Source organism: Oryzias latipes, chromosome 12 (assembly GCF_053564925.1).
Source record: "Oryzias latipes strain Hd-rR chromosome 12, Olatipes_Hd-rR_3.1".
Taxonomy (NCBI): domain Eukaryota; kingdom Metazoa; phylum Chordata; class Actinopteri; order Beloniformes; family Adrianichthyidae; genus Oryzias; species Oryzias latipes.
Window position 1 is genome coordinate 31,162,051 of NC_136248.1, and position 19,423 is coordinate 31,181,473.

Here is a 19,423-nt window from a genome sequence, read left to right on the forward strand (position 1 = left end):
AGCAGCTTTGAGTCAGGAAACTTTAAGATTTTCTGTTTTTGGTTAAAAAAAAAGACTAAATGACATTATTTTACTTTAGTAGATTCTACTAAAAATGCCTTTATGTTGCTGTAGCATCAAACCATTACAGGAGCCCAGAATTGAACCTGATTTTAGGGCTGAGTCTGGAAACGTACAACAACTTCAACAACAAATCTTAAATGAAAATAGTCTTTACAAAAGCCTTCAAAACGGGTTCAAAGTTTACCTCCAATTGGTTTGATGCGCCGACAAACCAACAAATTTATGCTGCAATCATAGACGGTGAATATTTTACGTGCATTAAAAGTCCAGAGATTGTTTTTCTCATTAGCTGCCAAACCACGTGACCCGACGAGATGAAAACGAAATGCCAAAATATTAACTGCAAACCATTTTACTTATAGAAACACAGCAGAATAAAGAAGATCCTGCAAACACAACTTGGGAAAATATTTCATTGTAATTTATTTTCTTTTGCAAGAAAAGATGGAGGTGGACATCTGCAGGGACGTCTTCATCAACGGCTGCAGAGATCCTGCAAACCAACCATCAATAAATAAAACATGAATAAACCGTAAATCAAACTAATGATTCCAAACATTTGGAACGTTATCAATAACCATTCAGCTCACCTGTTCAGCTGCGTTTAGTCGGTCTGCTGCTGCCTTCACTTCCACTTTAATCTTGAAAAGTCGTACATTTAGGAGATTTGAAATTGTAAATGTACAAATTTAAATCTCCTAATGTTACTTTTCTTTTTGGCACCAATCCTCTGCCGTAAACGGAGACGTTTCAAACAGCTCAGTTTTTACTTTCTTTATTTTAAAGTATGGAAGATGGGCGCACTCACTCAGTCCAGTTCTCAGATACAGTCAGTGGTTCCGACCCGTTTGGACATCTGTAAAGCTAACAGCCTCACTGATAAAATATGACAAGTGTTTCAGTTTTGAATTAAGAAACTTTATTTGTCACTTCTCTTCAACAGAGCGTCTCATCTTTTGGACGAAGGAACCTCGTTTGATCCTTTCCTCATGTTGAATTTCACCCAATCGTCTCAGAAACGCAGGACCAGAACCGGTTTGGGTGAAAACTGGACCAGAACCGTAACAAACACACAGGCACTGAAAACGTCTTAAATATAAAGCAAACGATGAAGAACCGCTGAGTCCTCCTCCATCCATAGGCGTTAAGCTGCACCTCCTCGTCACAGCCGGTCGGGTCCGTGGATGGAACCCGTTTTGTCCTGGACAGTCCCGGCGGGCGTCTCAGAACTGCACGGCGCTGGGCGGGATGTCGAACATGGACGGGTCGAACTGCTGGCCTCTGAAAGGTGAGCCCTCCGCATCCCAGCCCTTCTTCAGCATGTCGTGGACTTTCTGTGGACAAACGAGGAGGAATGAAACCAACACGTCTGCAGACGGAAGGGTGGGACCGGTTCTGGATCCGGTCCAAACTCTGGCAGCGGTGTCCTGAAGGAGCTGCAGCAGAACATCACCCCTCTTGGATCCTGCCTTTTGTTTGAATGGAACATTTTTGTTTTATCACTAAAAATTGCTTAAAATCAGATGGATGGACCGAAAACCCCTCCGGACCCAAAGAACACGGAGCCTTTTCTAAAGGTTCATGTCTAGCTGCTACATTTCCTGCTAAAATAATTATAAATACAATTAATCATAATAAATATAATTTCAACTTAATAATAGATCAAATCTTTTTTGTGTTTCATTCCTCCTCAAGTCTTTTCTTAAGATCCGTTTCAGATGTTTTAATCCCTGGATCAGCAGATTAAATGTCTGGATGTTTAAACTTGATCATTTTTGCTCTGAAGGAGACTTCAGCTCAGCGCTGCCCCCGTGTGGAAAACAAGTGAATTACAGTTTTGTTGTGTGCTGAAAAACACAAAACAACTTTCTTTAAATAACTTCTGAAATTCAAATTATTTCTGTTTTTCCCCTCAATTTTCAGAAATGCACAAAGAAGCAGCTTTTACTCTTTGATTGGTGTCTGTGGATTTCACAGAGTGACCACTAGGGGACGTTTTGAACACGAGTCAGTTTTGACACATTTTCACATAAAAACTTTTCAAAGTTTCCAAGAAATAAAACAACAAAATCTTAAAATCCTTAACCTCCATTGTGTTACAGAATGCGTTCACTTTTCCACATTTACAGAAATCTTCAATCCTGATCAGATCTTTGTTTTCTTTCTATAAAACTAAACTTCTTTTTCTACGAATGTTTGAATTTTGTCAGTTTGAAGGAGAGAAAAGTGTGAAAATGTTTGTCTGAGAAAAGTCTAGAAAGTGAGTTTTAAAACATCCGTCCCGTAGTTTTAGAACGTTTACGATAAACGAGGGAACACGATTACAAGTCATAATCGTGTGCTAATGGGGGTGTGGTCTGTTGATTGACAGGCGACTTGCAGCAGAACACCTCTACCGGCATTACAACAGTTGTCGAGCCGTGTGTGTCGCTTATGCATTAATTCTGCTTTTGTTTACTGATGTTGATTGTTGTTGATTTCCTGAGGAACATGGCGCTCTGTCAGAATGTCAATTTTTGTAACAAGTTGAAAAAACGGTTGGGTTTATGGTAAATACGTTACTATAGCATGTCTGTGTTATTACAAAAGTTGGGATTTAGCGTAGTCAGGGTGACGTTTTATTTTACCAGTAACAGTTTTACGTGTCCCAAACATGGTTGGCAGTTTTTAACTATGCTTACGTGGCTAACATGACTAACGCGGCTAATGTGGCTAACGCAGGTAACGCGGCCAATGGGGCTAACGTGGTTAATGTGGTTAACACGGCTGATGTGGCTAACTCAGATAATGTGGCTAATGCGGCTAACATGGCAAACATAGCTTACGTAGCTAACGCGGCATACGTTGCCAATGCGGCTGACATGACTAAGCTGGCTTACGCTGCTAATGTGGCTAACATGGCAAACGTGGCTTATGCGGCTAAAGTGGCTTAAACAGCAATAACACGCGTTGTGTAATACAACTAAGGTCCAGAATGTCTTTCGTCTCACATGATGCACCGGTTGTTTAATGCGTCTTATTTACTACGTAACTTTGGAAATAACGTTTTTAATTTTGTTCCTACGCTCTTATATTTAGCTAGTTTAGCATCTTTCTACCTTAGTGCCCATGAGCCTTTTTTTAAACGATCCTCGCGTTTCTATTCCGTGAGTTCTTCTGTTGGGCTCAGCACCGATTGGCTGTTCCGATGAAAGCGTTGATCTAAAGTCCCGCCCCTCGCGCCCAGCTGCTTCCTCACCATTTCGTGGCTCTGCGGTTTGCCCTGCAGCTTCTGGTGGTAGTCGAACGTCAGCCTGTCCAGGACGGCGTGTTCCTCCTCGTCCACCGTCGCCATGGAGCGCTCGCGGTTGATCCGGTTGATGTCGATCTCCTCCTCCCCCTTCAGCACCGCGTTCCACCAGGTCTCGGAGGTCTTGCTGAGCGACAGCTGCGAGTCACAAACACCCACATGAGCCCGGAGAGAGCGCTCTTTCCTGGTGAACAGGGCCCGGTTCTGTCCCGGTTCTCACCACGACACACTTCCCGGGCTCCAGGCTCCACAGGGAGTTCTCCGTGTTGATCTTGTGCGTGAATTCCCCCTCCATCAGAGTTCTCTCCTCGCCGCCGTCCTTCGTGGACACTCTGATGCCGCTGGGCTGCAGACTGACGCTGACCTGCAGACACGCCCCCGTCAGCGCCGGATTGCCGACCTCCTGGCGGCGCAGCGGCTCGGACTCACCTGTCGGCCTCTCACCACCGTCTTCGGCACGAAGACCCGGACCTCCACGTCCGTGTAGTCCTGAGACCAGCTGTAGTTCTCCCTCTGTGCTCCGTTGTAGCTGTCGGGGTTGGCCTGAAACATGTCCTGGTTCCTGAAAAACAAACCCGTCAGGAGGCGGGCCCGTCCAGGAAGCTCCTCCTCCTCTGCGCCGGATGCTCACCCTTCTCCCGCCGCCGCCGCTTCATCTCCTTGAGACGACGGAGCTCCTCTGCCGCTGGGGGCCGCAGCCTCACCGGCAGCAGCCGCAGCGTCTGGAGCCTCGCTGGCGGCGCTCTCCGGTTGTGGCGCCTCCACGCTGCTCCTCTCCTCTGCCTTTGGGGGCTCAGAGGAGACCTGCAGCTCCTGGACTGCAGGAGGAACGCCGCGGCTCTCCTCCGCGTTCTGCAGCTGGCTCAGCGCCCTCTGCCGGTCCTGATCCGCCATCTGCTCGAACAGCCTAAACGTCTGCGGACAAAAGAAAGTCTGCCGTGGGATCCAGAAACCAGTTGGAGCTCAGAAGGAGTTTGGAGAACCAGAGGCACTGGTTCCACTGAAACCAGCTCAGTAGAAAGAGGCGTCTGGGGTTTTGAGCGGCAGGAGAGATGACGGGGCCCCTGCAGTCAGGTTTGCCCAGGGCCCCTAAACATTTTTTAAACGGTCCTGAAACACGCTGGGGATGTGTTTTTAGAGTGTAGATATTATTATCTGTGGCGCATCTCTACAAGAACCCAAACCAGAACACGAATCTAAACAAGATCTGAAACTTTGGTTCGTTCGCGGCAAACGCTCGGAAGGAAGGCACGCGCCACGCCGCGAGCGCCTTTACAAAACTTCACCTTCAGCACCATCTTCTCTGCGACTCCAGGAGGGAAGCCCATCCTGTCGTCGGGACCGGACAGCAGTCGATAAAAGTCCGTCTTTCTGTACAAAAACCCAAAGTAGACCCTCAGGAAGTCCTGAATGTTTCCGACGTGTTGCAGGATCCCCAGCAGAGCGTTGTCGTACATTTCCGTCATCTCCAGCGGCGACGCCATCGCGGCTGCGAGCGCGAGCCCTTTTCCGAAATGACCCGAGTGACCAAAACCACGAACGACAGTGTATAAATGAGGCCGGTTTGTTTTGTCTCTCTGATTACGGTTGTCTTTTTCCAGAACAATGACGCAGTTTCCGGTACCACCATGTCAAAATAAGAGCACACCAGTCGTTTTGTTTGTTTTTTTAGCTTGCTTTTCGTCGAAATCATCTTGAAGCAAGCTAATTTACAAATTAGAGAGCCCACTTAAATATGCACCAATTTAATTTTATTTATTCATTGAAATCAAGCGCAAAACAACAACAACAAAATACTGTAAAAAATGATTTATTTCCGTTCCAGCTACATAAACGCTCCCTAAGAAACAACATAAAAACAAACGGTCATAAAAACATAAAAAGGGCTGTTTTGATCGACACTTTTAGTTTGGAAGTTGTTTTTAATATAAAGCATGCGTTTTTGTTGTTCTTTTTAAATAAAAACGTTGTTATAAAACAACATAGATTAAGGACAATAGTAGTTCCGCTTCAGACGGTACAAGAAAACATGGCCGCGTCCTTCAGCTGCGGCGGGAGGCTGCTGGTGAGACAACAAAATGAACATTTATTAACATCTAAGACATTTTATTTTATCGAAAACGTCTTTTCTTAAAAATAATGATGACGTCTCAGAAACGATGATATTCTGGTTACGAACGAGAAGCTTTTCTGTGAGAAATGTTGGCCTGCCGAGAACGAAGAGACGATTAACTTCTTTAAAGACTTTTTCCCCCCATAAATCAATGCGTGTCTGTAATCCAAGTGAGCTAAAGCCACGATTTAATCCGGAAAGGTTTTCAGCATTTGAAGAAAACCCATTGGTTTCAGGATCCACCGACAGAGGGCGCTGCATTCAAATGACACTAAATCTATCTAAAGATCTCGTTTCAGTTAATAACCTCTCAGTGTTTCTCAACATTTGGAAGTAGAGCAGACCTGCATGTGAGGATCTGAGGGCTCTAAGAGGTTCAAAAAAGTATTTTGGATCCATTTAGACATTTATAAACGAAGGAACTAGTTTTAAATCAACTCTGAAAGCTGATGGGTTGATTTAAAAATCAGACGTGTTTCTCCTTCTTTCTTGAACAACAAGCTGAAGTTTATTTCTGTCTTAAAGACTCGACAACAGGTAGTTTTAGATGGAACGGAGGCAAAAACTTCTGCACTGATGGCTCAGATTAGGTCCAGATCTGTTCGTCCAGACTTTCATATGAACTTTCATTCATATGTTTGTATCTGAGAGTGAAAAGTCATCATTGGTTCTTCAACTCCCAAACTAAAGACCATTATTCCATTTCTCTGCGAGCTCTAATAGTTCACCTTTCAAATCAGAAATAAAACCAAAGGAAAGTCAAATGGTTAGCATTTTCCAAAATGACAGCTTTCTGATGGTTTTATTTCCATGGCAACCTTTTTGTTTTTTGGTCACCTGAGGACGCTCGCCACAATAACGCAGTCCAAAACCTACACACTTTACTTCCATCATTTTCCTTCCAAGTCGCTTCCCAATGATGCTTGGATCGAAATCCCTCGGAGGAGTTTCAATTTGTTGGCGGCCTCTTCACGGGGTCAAAGGTTAACCAAACATCGGTTGTGTTTTTAGACTTACTGGTGTGTGAAATGTTGTGAAGATCACTCGAACAGTCGTTTTCTTTTCCCATTCGGTGGGAAAAGGTTAAAGAAAAATCCCACTTTGCCACAAAGGTCATAGTTCCTGTGGCCATCCCATAATGATTTCAAAACTTTCACTTTGCCCTCAATTCACTTTCTTGGGTCTGGACTGCTGCCAGACAGAATTATTGGAGTGAAATGTTTCATACAAACCCATTTCCTGGGCTCTTCTTCTCGTCTTTTCCAGACCGCCGTCGCTCGGTCCGGCTCGCCTTTAAGCAGAGGCCTCCATGTGACCGCCGCCTGCTGCAAGGTCCGCCCCCTCCCCTCATCAAGTCTTCACCTGGCTGATGCTCACCTCTAAAACTCTTTCCGCACGTTTCTCTGCGCAGAATCGAGCCGCTCGGATCCGGGTGGGGAAAGGAGACAAGCCGCTGACCTACGAGCAGGCGCATCCGCCGCATCAGATCGGCCACCGCAAAGGATGGCTGTCGCAGCACAGCAGTGAGCTCATCCGTCCTTTCTGAGCAAAGCGGCGTTTGTCAAATGACGGGAGTCATCAAAGTATTACCAACAGTCCAAAAGAAGTCCAAAAGTAGCATTTCTGTCTTGGTTTCATCGGACAGTAAATCCTTTGAAAGTGTTTTATTACAGATACTAAAGATTGAAATTTACAACCAAAAGGAAAGAAAAAATGAAAAAACAATCCTTTTATATATATTCAATAACAAAAACACAAAACATCAATATGAAAGCTGCCTGTGCAAATGTTCAGACATGAAATTCTGGATAATACGCCCCCAATAGAACTGTGAGGTTCCGGTACTTACTGCAGCTCAGCATGAAAAGCTCAGCGACTTTTCCCTCCTTGCTGCTTCCCAGGTAACCTGAAAGGAGAGGAGGGGGCGGCCGACCGCACCGTGGAGGACGTCTTCCTCCGCAGGTTCATGTTCGGGACCTTCCACGGCTGCCTGGCCAACGAGGTCGTCATCAAAAGGCGCGGCAACCTGCTGGTGGTCTGCGCGCTCATGCTGCAGAAGATGCCGCCGCAGAAGTTCTACTTCCTGATCGGCTACTCCGAGTCGCTGCTGTCGCACTTTTACAAATGTCCCGTCAAGTTGGAGCTGCAGACCCTGCAGGAGAAGGCGGTGTACAAGTACCTCTGATGGGACTGCGGGGTACTGGTGTGTACGTAGCAGTACTACCGTTCCTGCCGAGCTTCTGTGAAGTAACCGTTATGTAAAAAGTACGGAAGATGGGCTGGAACGTACCACAAAATGTTCTAACTAAATTTGATGGGGTTTGATGAAAAAAGCCTCAGTTCCTGTTCGTTATTGTTTGTTTTTAAATAAAGATTCAGTTGTTGCAGGTGTCAAACACAATCTGAGCTGTCAGTTATCTCAAATTTAAAGAATCGGAGCTGTCGTAGATGTCAATAGTCTGAGCTGTCGCAGTTCCCTTAAATACAAAGATCCAGAGCTGTCGCAGGTATCAAACACAGTTTGAGCTGTCACAGTCATCTCAAACTTAAAGGTTCAAAAGGGGTCAACACAAGGAGTCAGAGCCGTGTCTCCAACCCAAATACTTTGATTAGTTTCCTAAAGTCAGAAAAGGGAAAATGTGAGTCAGAGGGGGTTGTAATCTATGAAACCCAACTGAGATGAAACTGAGACTCAAACTCTGGGCGAGTTCACAGATTTGACTAAATAAAGCTGTTCGGTACAGAACTAACATTTGGTTTGATTCTGCCCTTTAAAATGCGTTTTTATTCAGTTTGTCTAATAGACCTATTAAAACAAAAACTTGCCTTTATGCATCAGCTTTGACAGCACTGTTACTTTTTATGGACCAAAATAAAATTAAAAAATATTCCTAACTCTTTCCTGCAGTACCAGCTGCGACCACAGGAGGAGCCGTCCCAAACTTTCCACAGATTCACGCTTTAATACACACTTTTATTTGCATTTCGTTTGCATAAAAGTGCAAATTTATTCACATTTAAGGCACATGCACACGTGTCTGTGCAAATCCGAGGCACACTGGATTAAAGTGATCAGTTCACGGTCCTCACATCTTCTGGATGATCTGCCAGGAAAAGCTTCATGTACAACTTTTATAATCAAAGTACAAACCAGGAGCAGAGTCTTTGAAAGTGCATCACAAAAACACTCACAGCTTTTTAAAATAACAACTTCCTCAATGAACCCTTTTTCAAAGATCATTTTTCATTTCCCATATGTTTCTAATAACATTGAGGTGAAAAGCTGCTGATAGACAACCGGCTCCAGAATCAAGAAGTTCTCAGATCTAAATAGATCTAAACAAGCGAAAAATTCAGGACAAAAGAAAAGAAATCAATTTAAAAAATGATCACATTAGGACAGCAGCTTCAGCTTTGGATAAAAATAAGATCTGAAAATGTACATATTTGCACTTTTGTGTATAAAATATGACAACTGATTTGACAAAAAAAAAAAAAAAATCATACCAAGAAAAAAAACAAACTGAAAGGAGGATTCAATCTGAAGCTAAGACAGACTTTGGACACAAAGGGAGCAAAAAGAAGACAAACATCAACTCCAATCCGGTTCTAAACTTTGGAGCGAAGATAGGCGATCTGGACGCCGTTCCCAGGATGGATGCTAAGCTAACTGCTCTCTGAAGCGTTCACTCTTTCCCTTCTGAACCCGTCAGAACATCTGTAGACTCCGCCTCTCCGCCGGGTCACTTCACGTCGCGGCAGCTGTCGCCCACGCAGGACTGAAGCTTGATGAGCCGCTGGTTCATGGTCTGCAGGACTGCCGGGTCCACCTTCTTCACGATGTTCTCCAGCTGGTGCGGGTCCGACGTCAGGTTGTAGAACTCTACGAAGGACTGAGGAGAACCACAGATGCATGACGGAACCTCGGCACAGACAAGCTGCCGGAGCGCGGCGGTACCTCGCTGTCTGCGAACTCGCAGTACTGCATGTTCTGCTTGCCGTCCAGCGTCCGGACGCAGGCGTACGTGTTGTTGCAGGCGTCTTCGCAGACGCAGTCCGGGAAACATTCCTGCACAGAACCGTCATTTCGTCATCTTCAGAAAGTTCAGGGATGAAAACAAAAGAAACCATTTGGTTTCCAAACGCATCTCTTATGATCCATCATTTGAAAGAAAAAAAAAAAAACCTGAGGCCCACCAACATCCATCGCCTCCCAACTCCTCCCCCAAGGCGACCAAAACATTAACTGGTTGCTATGGAGATCAGACCAACAGAAAGCCGACATTTTGAAAAAAGTGTGAATTTGTCCTGTGCAGGTCTGACCAGCAAAGGGGGAGGAGCCTGAAGCAGTCGCTCGGTCAATGAAGTCAGGTCAAGCATGGGGGGCAAAGGTGAGGGCAGGTAGCTCCTGCGGGTGATAAGACGCTGCTCGCTGATTTCATTTTGCTTTATCAATATTTTCTTTTGTACTATTTTTGTTTTAAATGTTTTTAATGTTTGACTGCAGTCGTGTTACGGCTCTGTATACATAAATGGGATTTGATGACAGACTGATCTTAAAAAATATCTGATGTTTAAGTTTAAGGCCGTCTTTGTGGTAAACAAAACGTTAGTTTTTCTTTTACTGTGAGCGTTACCGACCTCTAGAATAACCAGCTATTGTTCAGTTTAAAGTACTTCTTTTGTCAAAGTTCTCTTTTGAAACTTCCTGTAAGTAAAATTATTTTTGGAAGTGTTCATTTAAAAAAAAAATAAAAGTACTGAAATAGATAAAAAAGCCAACAGATGACGGAAATTGTCTAAATTTTTCTAGACATCAACAGTCAAAGTGGATCCAGACTTTGGACTCTGCTGTGATTCAATCATCTCTATTAATCAGATTTTCTTTCATCACTGAGACCAGATGACAGTAAAGTGACTCGTCAGAGAATTCTGGTCTGCAGGTCTTGGCAGGTCTGTGTTCGGTGAACGCGTCAAAGAAGAACTTCACTTCCTGTTCCGTTCAGACCGTCTGCGAGTCTGTTCTTGGTAAACTTGGCACCAGCGGTGTTAGCATTAGCGATGCTAATTCGCCAGTCAAACGGCCGCCGCTCTGTGAGGAGGAAACCTGTTTGGAGCGGCGTGATTTGATCCGCTCCAGGCTGCAGGAGGAGCAACGCTTCTCACTTCATCTGAACCGAGTCAACAGAGTGACAGGTTAGAGTTTTGGACCTGGTCTGCTCCTAAACGTTTCCCTAGAAACAACAACCTTTAAGAAACCCCATAAACCGTCAAAGCTGCAGCCGGGTAACCCTTTTTTTTTTTTTTTTTTTCTTTTTCGGTCCATTGCCTTAACAGTTTTTGTCTAATGTGAGCTGTTGGACTTCTTACAGAAACTCCAGGCCCCATTTTGGGACAGTAAGGATCCGGTGTCGGTTGGCATTCTCCGGTGTATTCCACGAGGAAGAACGGACGCGCCGTTCCGTTGCGCAGAGACGGCGCCTGAACAAACACGTCAGGTTAGGAAAGGCATTCCAGAGGAGAAGATGAATCTGCGTGTGAGGAAGCAGCTGACCATCTGGGACAGGAAGGACTGTCCGTCCATGTTCACGGTGGACAGGTTCACCCCCGCTATGTCCAGAATGGTGGGGCCCAGGTCGATGTGCAGAACCGGAGCCTGAGAAAAACAGAAAAACGTGAAGCTTCAACGAAAAAGAACCTAAAAACATGACGCAACGCCTTCCGACCTGCAGGGTCTGGTTTGGTTTGATGCCCGGACCGCGGACCAGGAGCGGGACCCTGATGTCGAAATCGTACAGCTGTCTTTTATCGATGGGCAGCGAGAACTGACCTGGAATCAGAGGATGACGGATGGGGAGTTTGACTTTAGGCTTTTCTACATCCAGCAAACATAAAGAAGAACAAACCTTCAGATGACTAAACTGGAAAACTAAACGCATCATTTCAGCTCCGACAGAACATTGGACATCATCATCTGCATAATGTCAGACTTTCGATTTTTCTTGGAGAACTGTGTCAGCTTGTTTGTGAAGAAGCTCGAGTGTCTTAGAATCTTGGTCTACATTTAGATTATTAGGAAAATCACATAGTCTAAATAAACTTTAAATGCCCAGAACAAAATTACTGCAAGGCTCTCCAGGGTTCATACATTTTCATCCAAATTTTCTCAAAATTGTAAGAACAAGGGCAGAAGTTCTAGTTTTATTTGAACCAAAAGTTTCATGCTGAAGGGCTTCAGGTTGTGTTTATTTGGTCAAACTGATGAAGAAAAACTCCTGACGTGGGTTGGACCTGTGTGGTAGCCGTTGTCCGAGGTGTAGAAGATGTAAGTGTCGTTCAGCTCTTTGACGCTCTCCAGCTTCTTCACCAGCTTCTCCACCATGTCGTCCACGGACAGCAGCGTCTGCCACCTGCAGGCAGGAAGCTTCCATTACAGCTTCTATTACATAAGAAACTCAAAGTCCCGAGAAAGGAGACTTTTGGAGATGATGTTGTTTAGCGATGGGGCGATATAATAGAATTATATATAATATATATAATAATTTTCCCGCCGATACAGATAACCGCCAGCCGACAGGAGAGCGGGGATTGATCCGCCATCCCTTCGGTTGTTGGACGACCTGCTCTACCGCCTGAGCCCCATTGTTACGGGGCGGCACTATTATTATTATTATTAGAAACAACATGTATATCTATCAAAACTAACATTTACCTGACTATGACTGGAAACATAAGCTTCCCAATCTATTAGGAACATGTATACGACCAATACCGATACTGACACCAATATGTCCCCCATCCCAACCAAAAGCTGTCTAAAGGGAATTCCAAAACTTTTGCATCACCGATTCTAAAGCTTCAGAAAGCACAAGAACCCTGAAAACTTTCAGGGTTTATCCGCATCAAACTTTGTTGTTTTTTTACCCAACTTTTCTTCTAAAAAGATTGAATAATTATCTCCAATCTGATCGAATCCCTGACAGGATGTGCTTGTGCAGCTGTTTTTACCTTCTCCTGTACGCGTCGTCCAGGTACACGAGCGAGCTGTTGCTCATGGGGTTGGGCGGCTGGCGCAGCAGCCAGTGTTTGTCCTGAAACAGGCAGATCCGTCAGAATCACCTGAAGCTGAGGGACGGCGGCCGTTTGACAGACGTACCTTCCCGGGTTTGTCGAAGCTGCCGTCTCGAGGCGCTTTGACGTTGCTGAACTCTTTGCCGTACTGAGGCGCCGCCGTCCAGGGAGAGTGAGGAGCGGGAGGAGACAACATGATGAAGAACGGATGCTGAGGACTCCGGTCGTCCAGGAAGTGAAGGGAGCGGTTCAGCTGCATCCACAGGAAAGCTGAAGGTTAACTCACTGTTCGAGAACAAGTTCCTTCAAGACAGCGCTTTGATCTGTTTTCAAAGCGTTCTCAGTGGTCTTTAATGATGATGACGTCCTAGAAAACTATAGTTTCTGAAGAGAGGCAGGAGGTCGTTAGATATTCACCTCTGAGTTGTGGGCGGGACCACTGGTGCAGATCAACCCCGCCCCTACTTCCAGTCATCCACCTATTTACACTAACGTTAGCTTACGGTGCAACAAAATGGCAGCAACATCAAAGCCATCCATCCGTCCAGTTCTGATCCAGATTCCAGCTCAGACCAGGAAAACAGAGACCTTCATGGATCTGTTGGTCTGCAGGTGGATGACCAGAAAGGGGGCGGAGCAAGGAGCTTTTCGGCGTAGTTTATCACAATCTTTCTTAAACGGCATTTCTTTTGTCTGCTCCTGATTCACAACAATCTGAATACAGAAATACTCAGAAGTGCAATTTTCTTTATAAATGTCCATCATAAGAACATGAGAGTGGGTCTACTGGTGTTTGCAGAGATGAAGCTGTTCTGGTTCCAAGAAAATCAGTGAGTTTCTTCTGCTGCGACACAGCAGTTCAGGTTTCGTAAACTCATTTAAAGCTGATTAAGAGGAAAGCTGGTTCGGCTGGTTTGACTGACAGACTCCTGGGATGAGGAAGGAATGCTTCAGCAGTCATCACATGATGGAAAAACTTTAAAACGCCGTTTCACAGGTTTATGGTTCAATCATCCATCCTGCTGACAGTCAGGAACCTCCCTCAGCTGCTGCTTAGAGGAGAACAGAGTTCCCTCTTCCTATAAATGTTACACAACTGCCCCTTGTGACTTTTGACTGCATGCAATCCTGCAGAGTGACTCACAATGAGGTCAGTCAGGTAGTCTTTCTCGTAGTTGTCCCCGTGCTTCTCCTCTTTCCCGTTGACAGACAGGGTGTAGTTGTAGTATTGAGAGTTCCCGACCTGTACGCCACACAGCAGAGGGTCAGGAGGACAAAGATGCGGGAAAATGTCCGTTTGCATTCGTGACGCGGGGCTCACCAACGCGTTCCACTGATCCCAGCCGGGTGGAATGTGGGCGACGCCTCCTGCATCCTTTCCCCCGTACTGTGGAACCAAAAACACTTGGGTCACGTCCAAACAGCTCTGGAAGAATGCCGTCAGCGCTGGTGAGGAGGAAACGCCATGCGACCAGAACGCAGTCCACCAATTCAACCACGGCCAGAACAAAAACCACAAATGCGCTTTTATTTGGCAGCAAGGTCATTGTAATGTCCTGGGCAATGCACTTTTATTATTTATAGTCGTGAGTTTTTACCATTCGTTGTTTTCTAATCTATTCCATCAAAACTAAATGGAGAAACTTCTCTTCAGCGATTGTTCCAATGCTTCTAATCCACATTAGCAATGATACTGAGTAAATGTTAGCTAGCTAAACTCGACTAGTGGTCCACAACCGAAAACTCTGTTCGTTGCTATGGTAACCTACACTGGTCCCAACAACTGGCTGCATCTGAGAACTGAAGCAACTGAGCATCATCCACATAAAATCAACTGGTATCCGCGATACAGATGTCGCCATGTTGGAGCCAGTCATCAGTAAGCTGGAAATTGTTCAGAGTTGGTCTGAGTCAATGTTTCTACGGCAACCTCTCTGCCAATCAGGACTGATCTTGTTGAAAGGCCACACAAATGGCCTTCAGTTCTGGCTTTTTCCAGCAGCTGCAAAACGATGTCAGAACTCCCTCACTCCCTGCTGTTTACTGCACTATATGGGCCATTTTTTTGGGATATCCGCATTTATAATTCCAAAAGTCCAGTCCCCTGGAAATTTCCCAGTTGTCTCTGCTATAAAAAAAGCAATGTGCACATGTTCGCTAGATTGGCAAACATATAGACCACAATGCACTGTGTTTGAACAGTTAGTCATTTAAAAAAAATTGTTGTTTTTTTTATAAATCATCCAAGATTCCATCATTTGAACACAATGGATTCATGGAGTCTACGAAAATGTTCATATTTTTTAGGCTTTTACTTTGGAAAATGTCATATTTGCTGTTTAAAAAAAATTAATAAATACATTAAAAAAAAATTTGTGTAGCGTGTGTCGTAGCGCTGCGACAAGTGCCGTCCAAATTCAACCACTCCTTCAAATACGGCAAACGAATGCGGCCTTATATTTCCAGATTTCAAGGATTGGTCTGGTGTATCCTTCAATGCTGTCCGTATCCCAAGATGCATTGCAGCCGAACCCGGAGATTTTCAGACGACAATGGCGGACCGTGAAGCGGGAACCCGAGTTGGAGATACTTACACCCATTTATAATGACACCTCCAAGATGAAAGGTGGGATCAGATAAGGCAGGAAAACTTTGAGCTCCATGCCCGGTTCACTACTCCTCTCTGTTCGGGACTCACGGTTGCTAGGCAACAGGATATTCGCCGATGTAACGGCTAGAATTATCTAAAGGCCAGACTCGTCCAAAGTCACAGCCGTTCACATCCTGCCTAACCGCTTGACGAAGGACCCGGCCAACGTCAACCGGGAAGACCGCGGCCATTGAAGGACGCAGCCCTCGAGTTTGGACACACCCACCATCAAAAATAAGAGTGCTAGCATGCTAACATCATCTAACCAGCTCTTAAAGTGAGAAAAACAGCCTCCAGGTGGGCGCTAACATCACCTGTATTACCTCATCTTCACCTGTCAGCTCTCATTCCCTGCATGAATGCTGCAGCCCTTTTCAGGAACTGAAAGTCCCGGTGGTTGAGCTTTCCCTTGTATTGAAGGCTAAACTGGTTTTGGGTGGTTCGTGTTGGGTAGGAGCAGCCGAGTCTTTCAGGAAATGAGTTTCGACATGTTGGCGTCTCCGTGATGCACAAACAGAAAGCAGGAAAAGTCCAAAGCTCCCACCTGGTTCAGATACTTCCCAGCGAAGAACGTCTGGTATCCCAGCTTGTTGAGGTAGACGGGGAAGGCCCCCGATTCGGGGCCCTTCTGCCACAGAAGGCTGGAGCAGTTCCCGGACAGGGAGTTGTTCCGCACCCCGTGGTTGTGGGGGTAACGGCCGCTCAGAATGCTGCTCCTGCTGGGGCAGCACAGCGGCGTGACGGTGAACTGGGGAGGAAACGAGAGGGGGCAGAGGACGAAAGACGAATGTGACAAAGGTCATGTGATCCGCCATGCACGACCTTTTACAAAAAAAATACTTCCCATGTTTTATAGTGCAAAAAAAAAACAAGCAAAGATTGATCTACGAACGAAAAACTTCTGAATAAAACCACACAAAAAACTTCCTGCTCAGACTTATTTGCAGAAAATGTGTTTGTTTTTTTATGAAAGTAAAAGCATCTGTAGGCAGCACTAAAACTTCAAACTATGTCCCCAAATAAAAGTTAACAGTCCTTTTAGTCCAAAGAGGAAAAAATCCTTACAGCATTTACAAAGGTTGCTCCCGTTTCTCCTATCAGGGCTTTGGTTTTCTTCATCGGATTCTGTAGAAATGAAACCAGAAACATCAAAACGTCAAATAATTAACATTCCTGCCTGAGAGATAAAGAGAACAGCAAAAACCACAACGTCAACAGAAAAATAATAGATAAAACCATGCAACCTGAACTTCAGATTCCACAACCCACCAATAAGGATTCACTTTTCCCATTTATAAATGTGTTTTTATTAAATAAAGCCACAAATAATTATTTTTCATCCCCGAATGATCAAAAACTTCACTAAAAGTCGTCTAAATGAGCAGAACCCTTACATTTTTCACAACAAAGACGTTGCAGACGTTTGCAACATTGTCATGGTAACTGTTCAAACTTCCAGGCAATGCAGGCGCCAAAATAAAAGCTTCCATGGAAATAAGAAAATAAAAGAAATCAAAACTAATAGTGAGGCGCCATGTGAGAGGAGGAAGTGTGACACCCACGTTTGTAAACTCGTCTGACAGAATCACATCTGCAGATTGGATCATTCTAAATCTGAAATGAATCCCCACGTTTATAAAAATGGTTTAAGAAGAGCTTCAATTTACATTCTGAGAACAGGAACCCACTTTAGGTTAACGCTGTAGTTTGCCCCCCCCCCCCCCCCCCCCCCCCCCCTGGTTAATGCATTCATCTCTTCTCCGTGACTCCTACAAGACAACAGAGTGTTGGACGAACCAGTGTCCTGGATTTTGGCGTAATTCGGACACATGCTCACTACATTTAATTTTCATTTTACAAAGTAAAAGCCTAAATCAAAAAATAACAGCACGCGTTGGTTAACCTAAAAAACGATCCAATTTACGGCAGCTCTACCTTTATGGAGATTGAATTTCAGAATAAAATGTTTTTGCTTTTTTCTTTTGGTCATTTTGGCTTCATGTGAAGCTGAAAACGTTTAACTCCAGCTGTGAAACTGAACACTAAAACGGGGCTGCTTCACCCTTTTTAGGGACATTTACTGAAGGTCGCACAACTTGTAAATCCATCCATCAGCAGGGGTTTACAATAGAGTCCAACGCCTTGTTTGTTAAATAAATCGTCAACGTTTTCTTCATCAGGACACGGCGAATTCAGAAACGTTTGTAAAACGCTCGCATGCGCTTTAGCCGAATTCCCCCCCTACTAAAAACACATCTAGTGCGGGACGATGCAGCGCCCCGGATTTTAAAAGCGTTCGGACGCCACACTCACCACAACAAACAGAAACATGACGTCATCAACATTGAATCACTGCGTTCATCTTACAACTAATATTCATGAATCCATTCTGTTGTGATGATAAAAATGTTGAAACAAAAAAATAAAATAAAAAGTTTCCAAAAAAACACAATGCATTGTGGTCTATATTCACCAAGATAGTGGTTTTTCGCAGACACTTCTGGATTGTGGAATTGTAGATGTGGACACCACTACGAAATGGAGAATGCACTATATAGCCAGTAGTGAAGGAATTCGCACACAGCCATTGGCTACATTTGCACTTTGACGTCATATTTGCGGTTCAAGAAAACAAAAATAGTAGTGAGCACGGTGCCACTAAACAGTCTGTCAGGATATAGTTCTTCAGTGGTTCTGGGGAGAATCCGGACCTAGCCTTGGATCCATGGATGACCTCCTTTAGAAACTGCTCTTTGGAATCCAGGTTAGACAAACTTCTGCCTGTAAAACCTCAAAAGAATCCTCATAAATACCTAAACAGCAGAAAATGGTCGATGATTTCTTAGCCGTAGAGAAGCAGTAACTTTTACACGGGGCTGTAATCTGTAATCTGTGATCTTCCAGATGGTGTTCTGACGTTCTTAGATTGTTTGGGACATGCAGGAACCATTTCCAAACTGGAGGTCCGGTTCTACATAATGAGGGTTGTCACCATGGCAACCACAGCTGCTGGCTGGAGCCACGTGCTGGAAAGGGATGAAGAAGAGTTTGGTTCTTCCTCCTGAGGTTCTAAAGCCGGAGTAAAGAGCAGAACCAGCTGTTTTTTCAGCCCGCATCCAAACGCATGATCAAATGTACCGCCACCCAAAGGTGTGAGAAGAGAATTTCCAATAAAGTATTTTTGCAGAGAACTAATTCACTGTTTATTCACACTTTGCAGAACCAGTCATTCTATGATTATGTCGTCTGTCTGCGCATTTTCCGGGTTGTTTCACTCACCATTCCCCCCAGCTGGACATCCTGATCGTCGACGAGCACGAGGACGACGTTGCTCGCTCGTGCGCTCCCGGCACACCTGACGCAGCAGGTGAGCAGCACCGCGAGCAGCGCGAGGGCGGAGGGGAGTCCCCCCCGCGCCGGAGCTCCTCTCATCGGTCCCTCCATGTGGAGCCTGACGGTTCCCGGGCTGCCGCTGCCGCCGCCCTTTAAACCCAACCCGGTTTCGATTCGTGCCTCGAGGCGCGTGGGCAGCTGGATGAGCCGCGTGCGCTGCCTGAACCGACGGGACAGCACGAGCCTCAAAGTTTGAGGAAGTGGAGACAGTCGGCGGTCATATGATCAAACCGGGGGCGGATCCGCGACGTCCAACCGGAGCACAAACGACAAAAAGGAAACTATTTCTGCTCCAAAAAACAGAAGTGAACCTTTAAAAAACAAGAGGAAAAGATTTTTAGTCTAAACCTGCAACCAGACAAAGAAAACATTGAAATTATTGCTTTTTATCCTCACGTGTTTTAAGAAAATAACTTTTAGACAAACAATCTGCTTAGAAAGTAAACAGGGAAGCACAATGTTTAATTTAAATCCGTTTTTATAGACTTTGTCTAAAGTGCTGTTTTTCTAAAAAAAAAAAAAAAGAAAAAGTCATACCAACAATTTTTTGCATTAAAAATTGTTATTTTACACAACAGCATCAATAACTGCTTTATATTTCAATATTTTGGCAAAGATTCTTTCTAACATCTGTAAGTTCCTCCAAAGATCACTGCAGGCTTTTTTAAATTCATACAAACCAAGTTAGGGTGAGCAAACATTTGACAAAATAAAATAGAATACAACAAAATAAATTAAAGGTAAGGAAAAGGCAAGACGGCAAGGCAACAATTTAGAATAACAATAATTGGATATATTTTGATAAATTACTAGTTTTCTTGTTTTTGTTTGAAATGCTTTTAAG

General features: G+C 44.7%; 3 protein-coding genes across 5 annotated transcripts; 1 reads left to right on the top strand and 2 right to left on the bottom strand.

Annotated features, from left to right (window-relative positions):
- Nucleotides 1–959: 959 nt before the first annotated feature.
- On the bottom strand, nt 960–4,970 carry nudcd3 (NudC domain containing 3). Its single transcript, XM_004074464.5, has 6 exons — nt 4,639–4,970; nt 3,984–4,267; nt 3,782–3,914; nt 3,573–3,716; nt 3,302–3,490; nt 960–1,397 (listed from the first exon to the last, which is right to left on the bottom strand). Exons 1-6 carry the CDS (start codon nt 4,834–4,836, stop codon nt 1,287–1,289), a joined length of 1,059 nt encoding a protein of 352 aa, XP_004074512.1. The 5' UTR covers nt 4,837–4,970; the 3' UTR covers nt 960–1,286.
- Nucleotides 4,971–5,241: 271 nt separating this feature from the next.
- On the top strand, nt 5,242–7,866 carry mrps24 (mitochondrial ribosomal protein S24). The gene is made up of 4 exons (XM_004074463.5): nt 5,242–5,417; nt 6,732–6,797; nt 6,877–6,988; nt 7,367–7,866. Exons 1-4 carry the CDS (start codon nt 5,382–5,384, stop codon nt 7,648–7,650), a joined length of 498 nt encoding a protein of 165 aa, XP_004074511.1. The 5' UTR covers nt 5,242–5,381; the 3' UTR covers nt 7,651–7,866.
- A 552-nt stretch (nt 7,867–8,418) lies between these two features.
- On the bottom strand, nt 8,419–18,839 carry gnsb (glucosamine (N-acetyl)-6-sulfatase (Sanfilippo disease IIID), b). Of its 3 annotated transcripts, none has more exons than XM_004074462.5 (13): nt 18,466–18,839; nt 16,252–16,311; nt 15,731–15,934; nt 13,858–13,923; nt 13,681–13,779; nt 12,622–12,789; nt 12,474–12,556; nt 11,757–11,875; nt 11,192–11,295; nt 11,020–11,121; nt 10,836–10,946; nt 9,424–9,534; nt 8,419–9,358 (listed from the first exon to the last, which is right to left on the bottom strand). In XM_004074462.5, the coding sequence occupies exons 1-13, from the start codon at nt 18,628–18,630 to the stop codon at nt 9,209–9,211; spliced, it is 1,542 nt and encodes a 513-aa protein (XP_004074510.1). In that variant the 5' UTR covers nt 18,631–18,839; the 3' UTR covers nt 8,419–9,208. The 3 variants fall into 3 exon arrangements, with proteins under 3 accessions (XP_004074510.1, XP_078812220.1, XP_020563071.1); XM_078956094.1 differs by lacking the exon at nt 18,466–18,839 and adding an exon at nt 18,000–18,088; XM_020707412.3 differs by lacking the exon at nt 18,466–18,839 and adding an exon at nt 17,660–17,967.
- Between the last annotated feature and the right edge of the window lie 584 nt (nt 18,840–19,423).

Coding starts and splice junctions, on each gene's coding strand:
- nudcd3 (XM_004074464.5), bottom strand. CDS start 4,836: ATGGCGTCGCCGCTGGAGATGACGGAAATGTACGACAACGCTCTGCTG. Junction 4,268..4,638: donor CAGAGAAGATGGTGCTGAAG/GTGAAGTTTTGT, acceptor TTTTGTCCGCAG/ACGTTTAGGCTGTTCGAGCA. Junction 1,398..3,301: donor AACCGCAGAGCCACGAAATG/GTGAGGAAGCAG, acceptor GTTTGTCCACAG/AAAGTCCACGACATGCTGAA.
- mrps24 (XM_004074463.5), top strand. CDS start 5,382: ATGGCCGCGTCCTTCAGCTGCGGCGGGAGGCTGCTG. Junction 5,418..6,731: donor GCTGCGGCGGGAGGCTGCTG/GTGAGACAACAA, acceptor CGTCTTTTCCAG/ACCGCCGTCGCTCGGTCCGG. Junction 6,989..7,366: donor ATGGCTGTCGCAGCACAGCA/GTGAGCTCATCC, acceptor GCTGCTTCCCAG/GTAACCTGAAAGGAGAGGAG.
- gnsb (XM_004074462.5), bottom strand. CDS start 18,630: ATGGAGGGACCGATGAGAGGAGCTCCGGCGCGGGGGGGACTCCCCTCC. Junction 11,296..11,756: donor GGACAACGGCTACCACACAG/GTCCAACCCACG, acceptor CTCTGATTCCAG/GTCAGTTCTCGCTGCCCATC. Junction 10,947..11,019: donor AGTCCTTCCTGTCCCAGATG/GTCAGCTGCTTC, acceptor GTGTTTGTTCAG/GCGCCGTCTCTGCGCAACGG.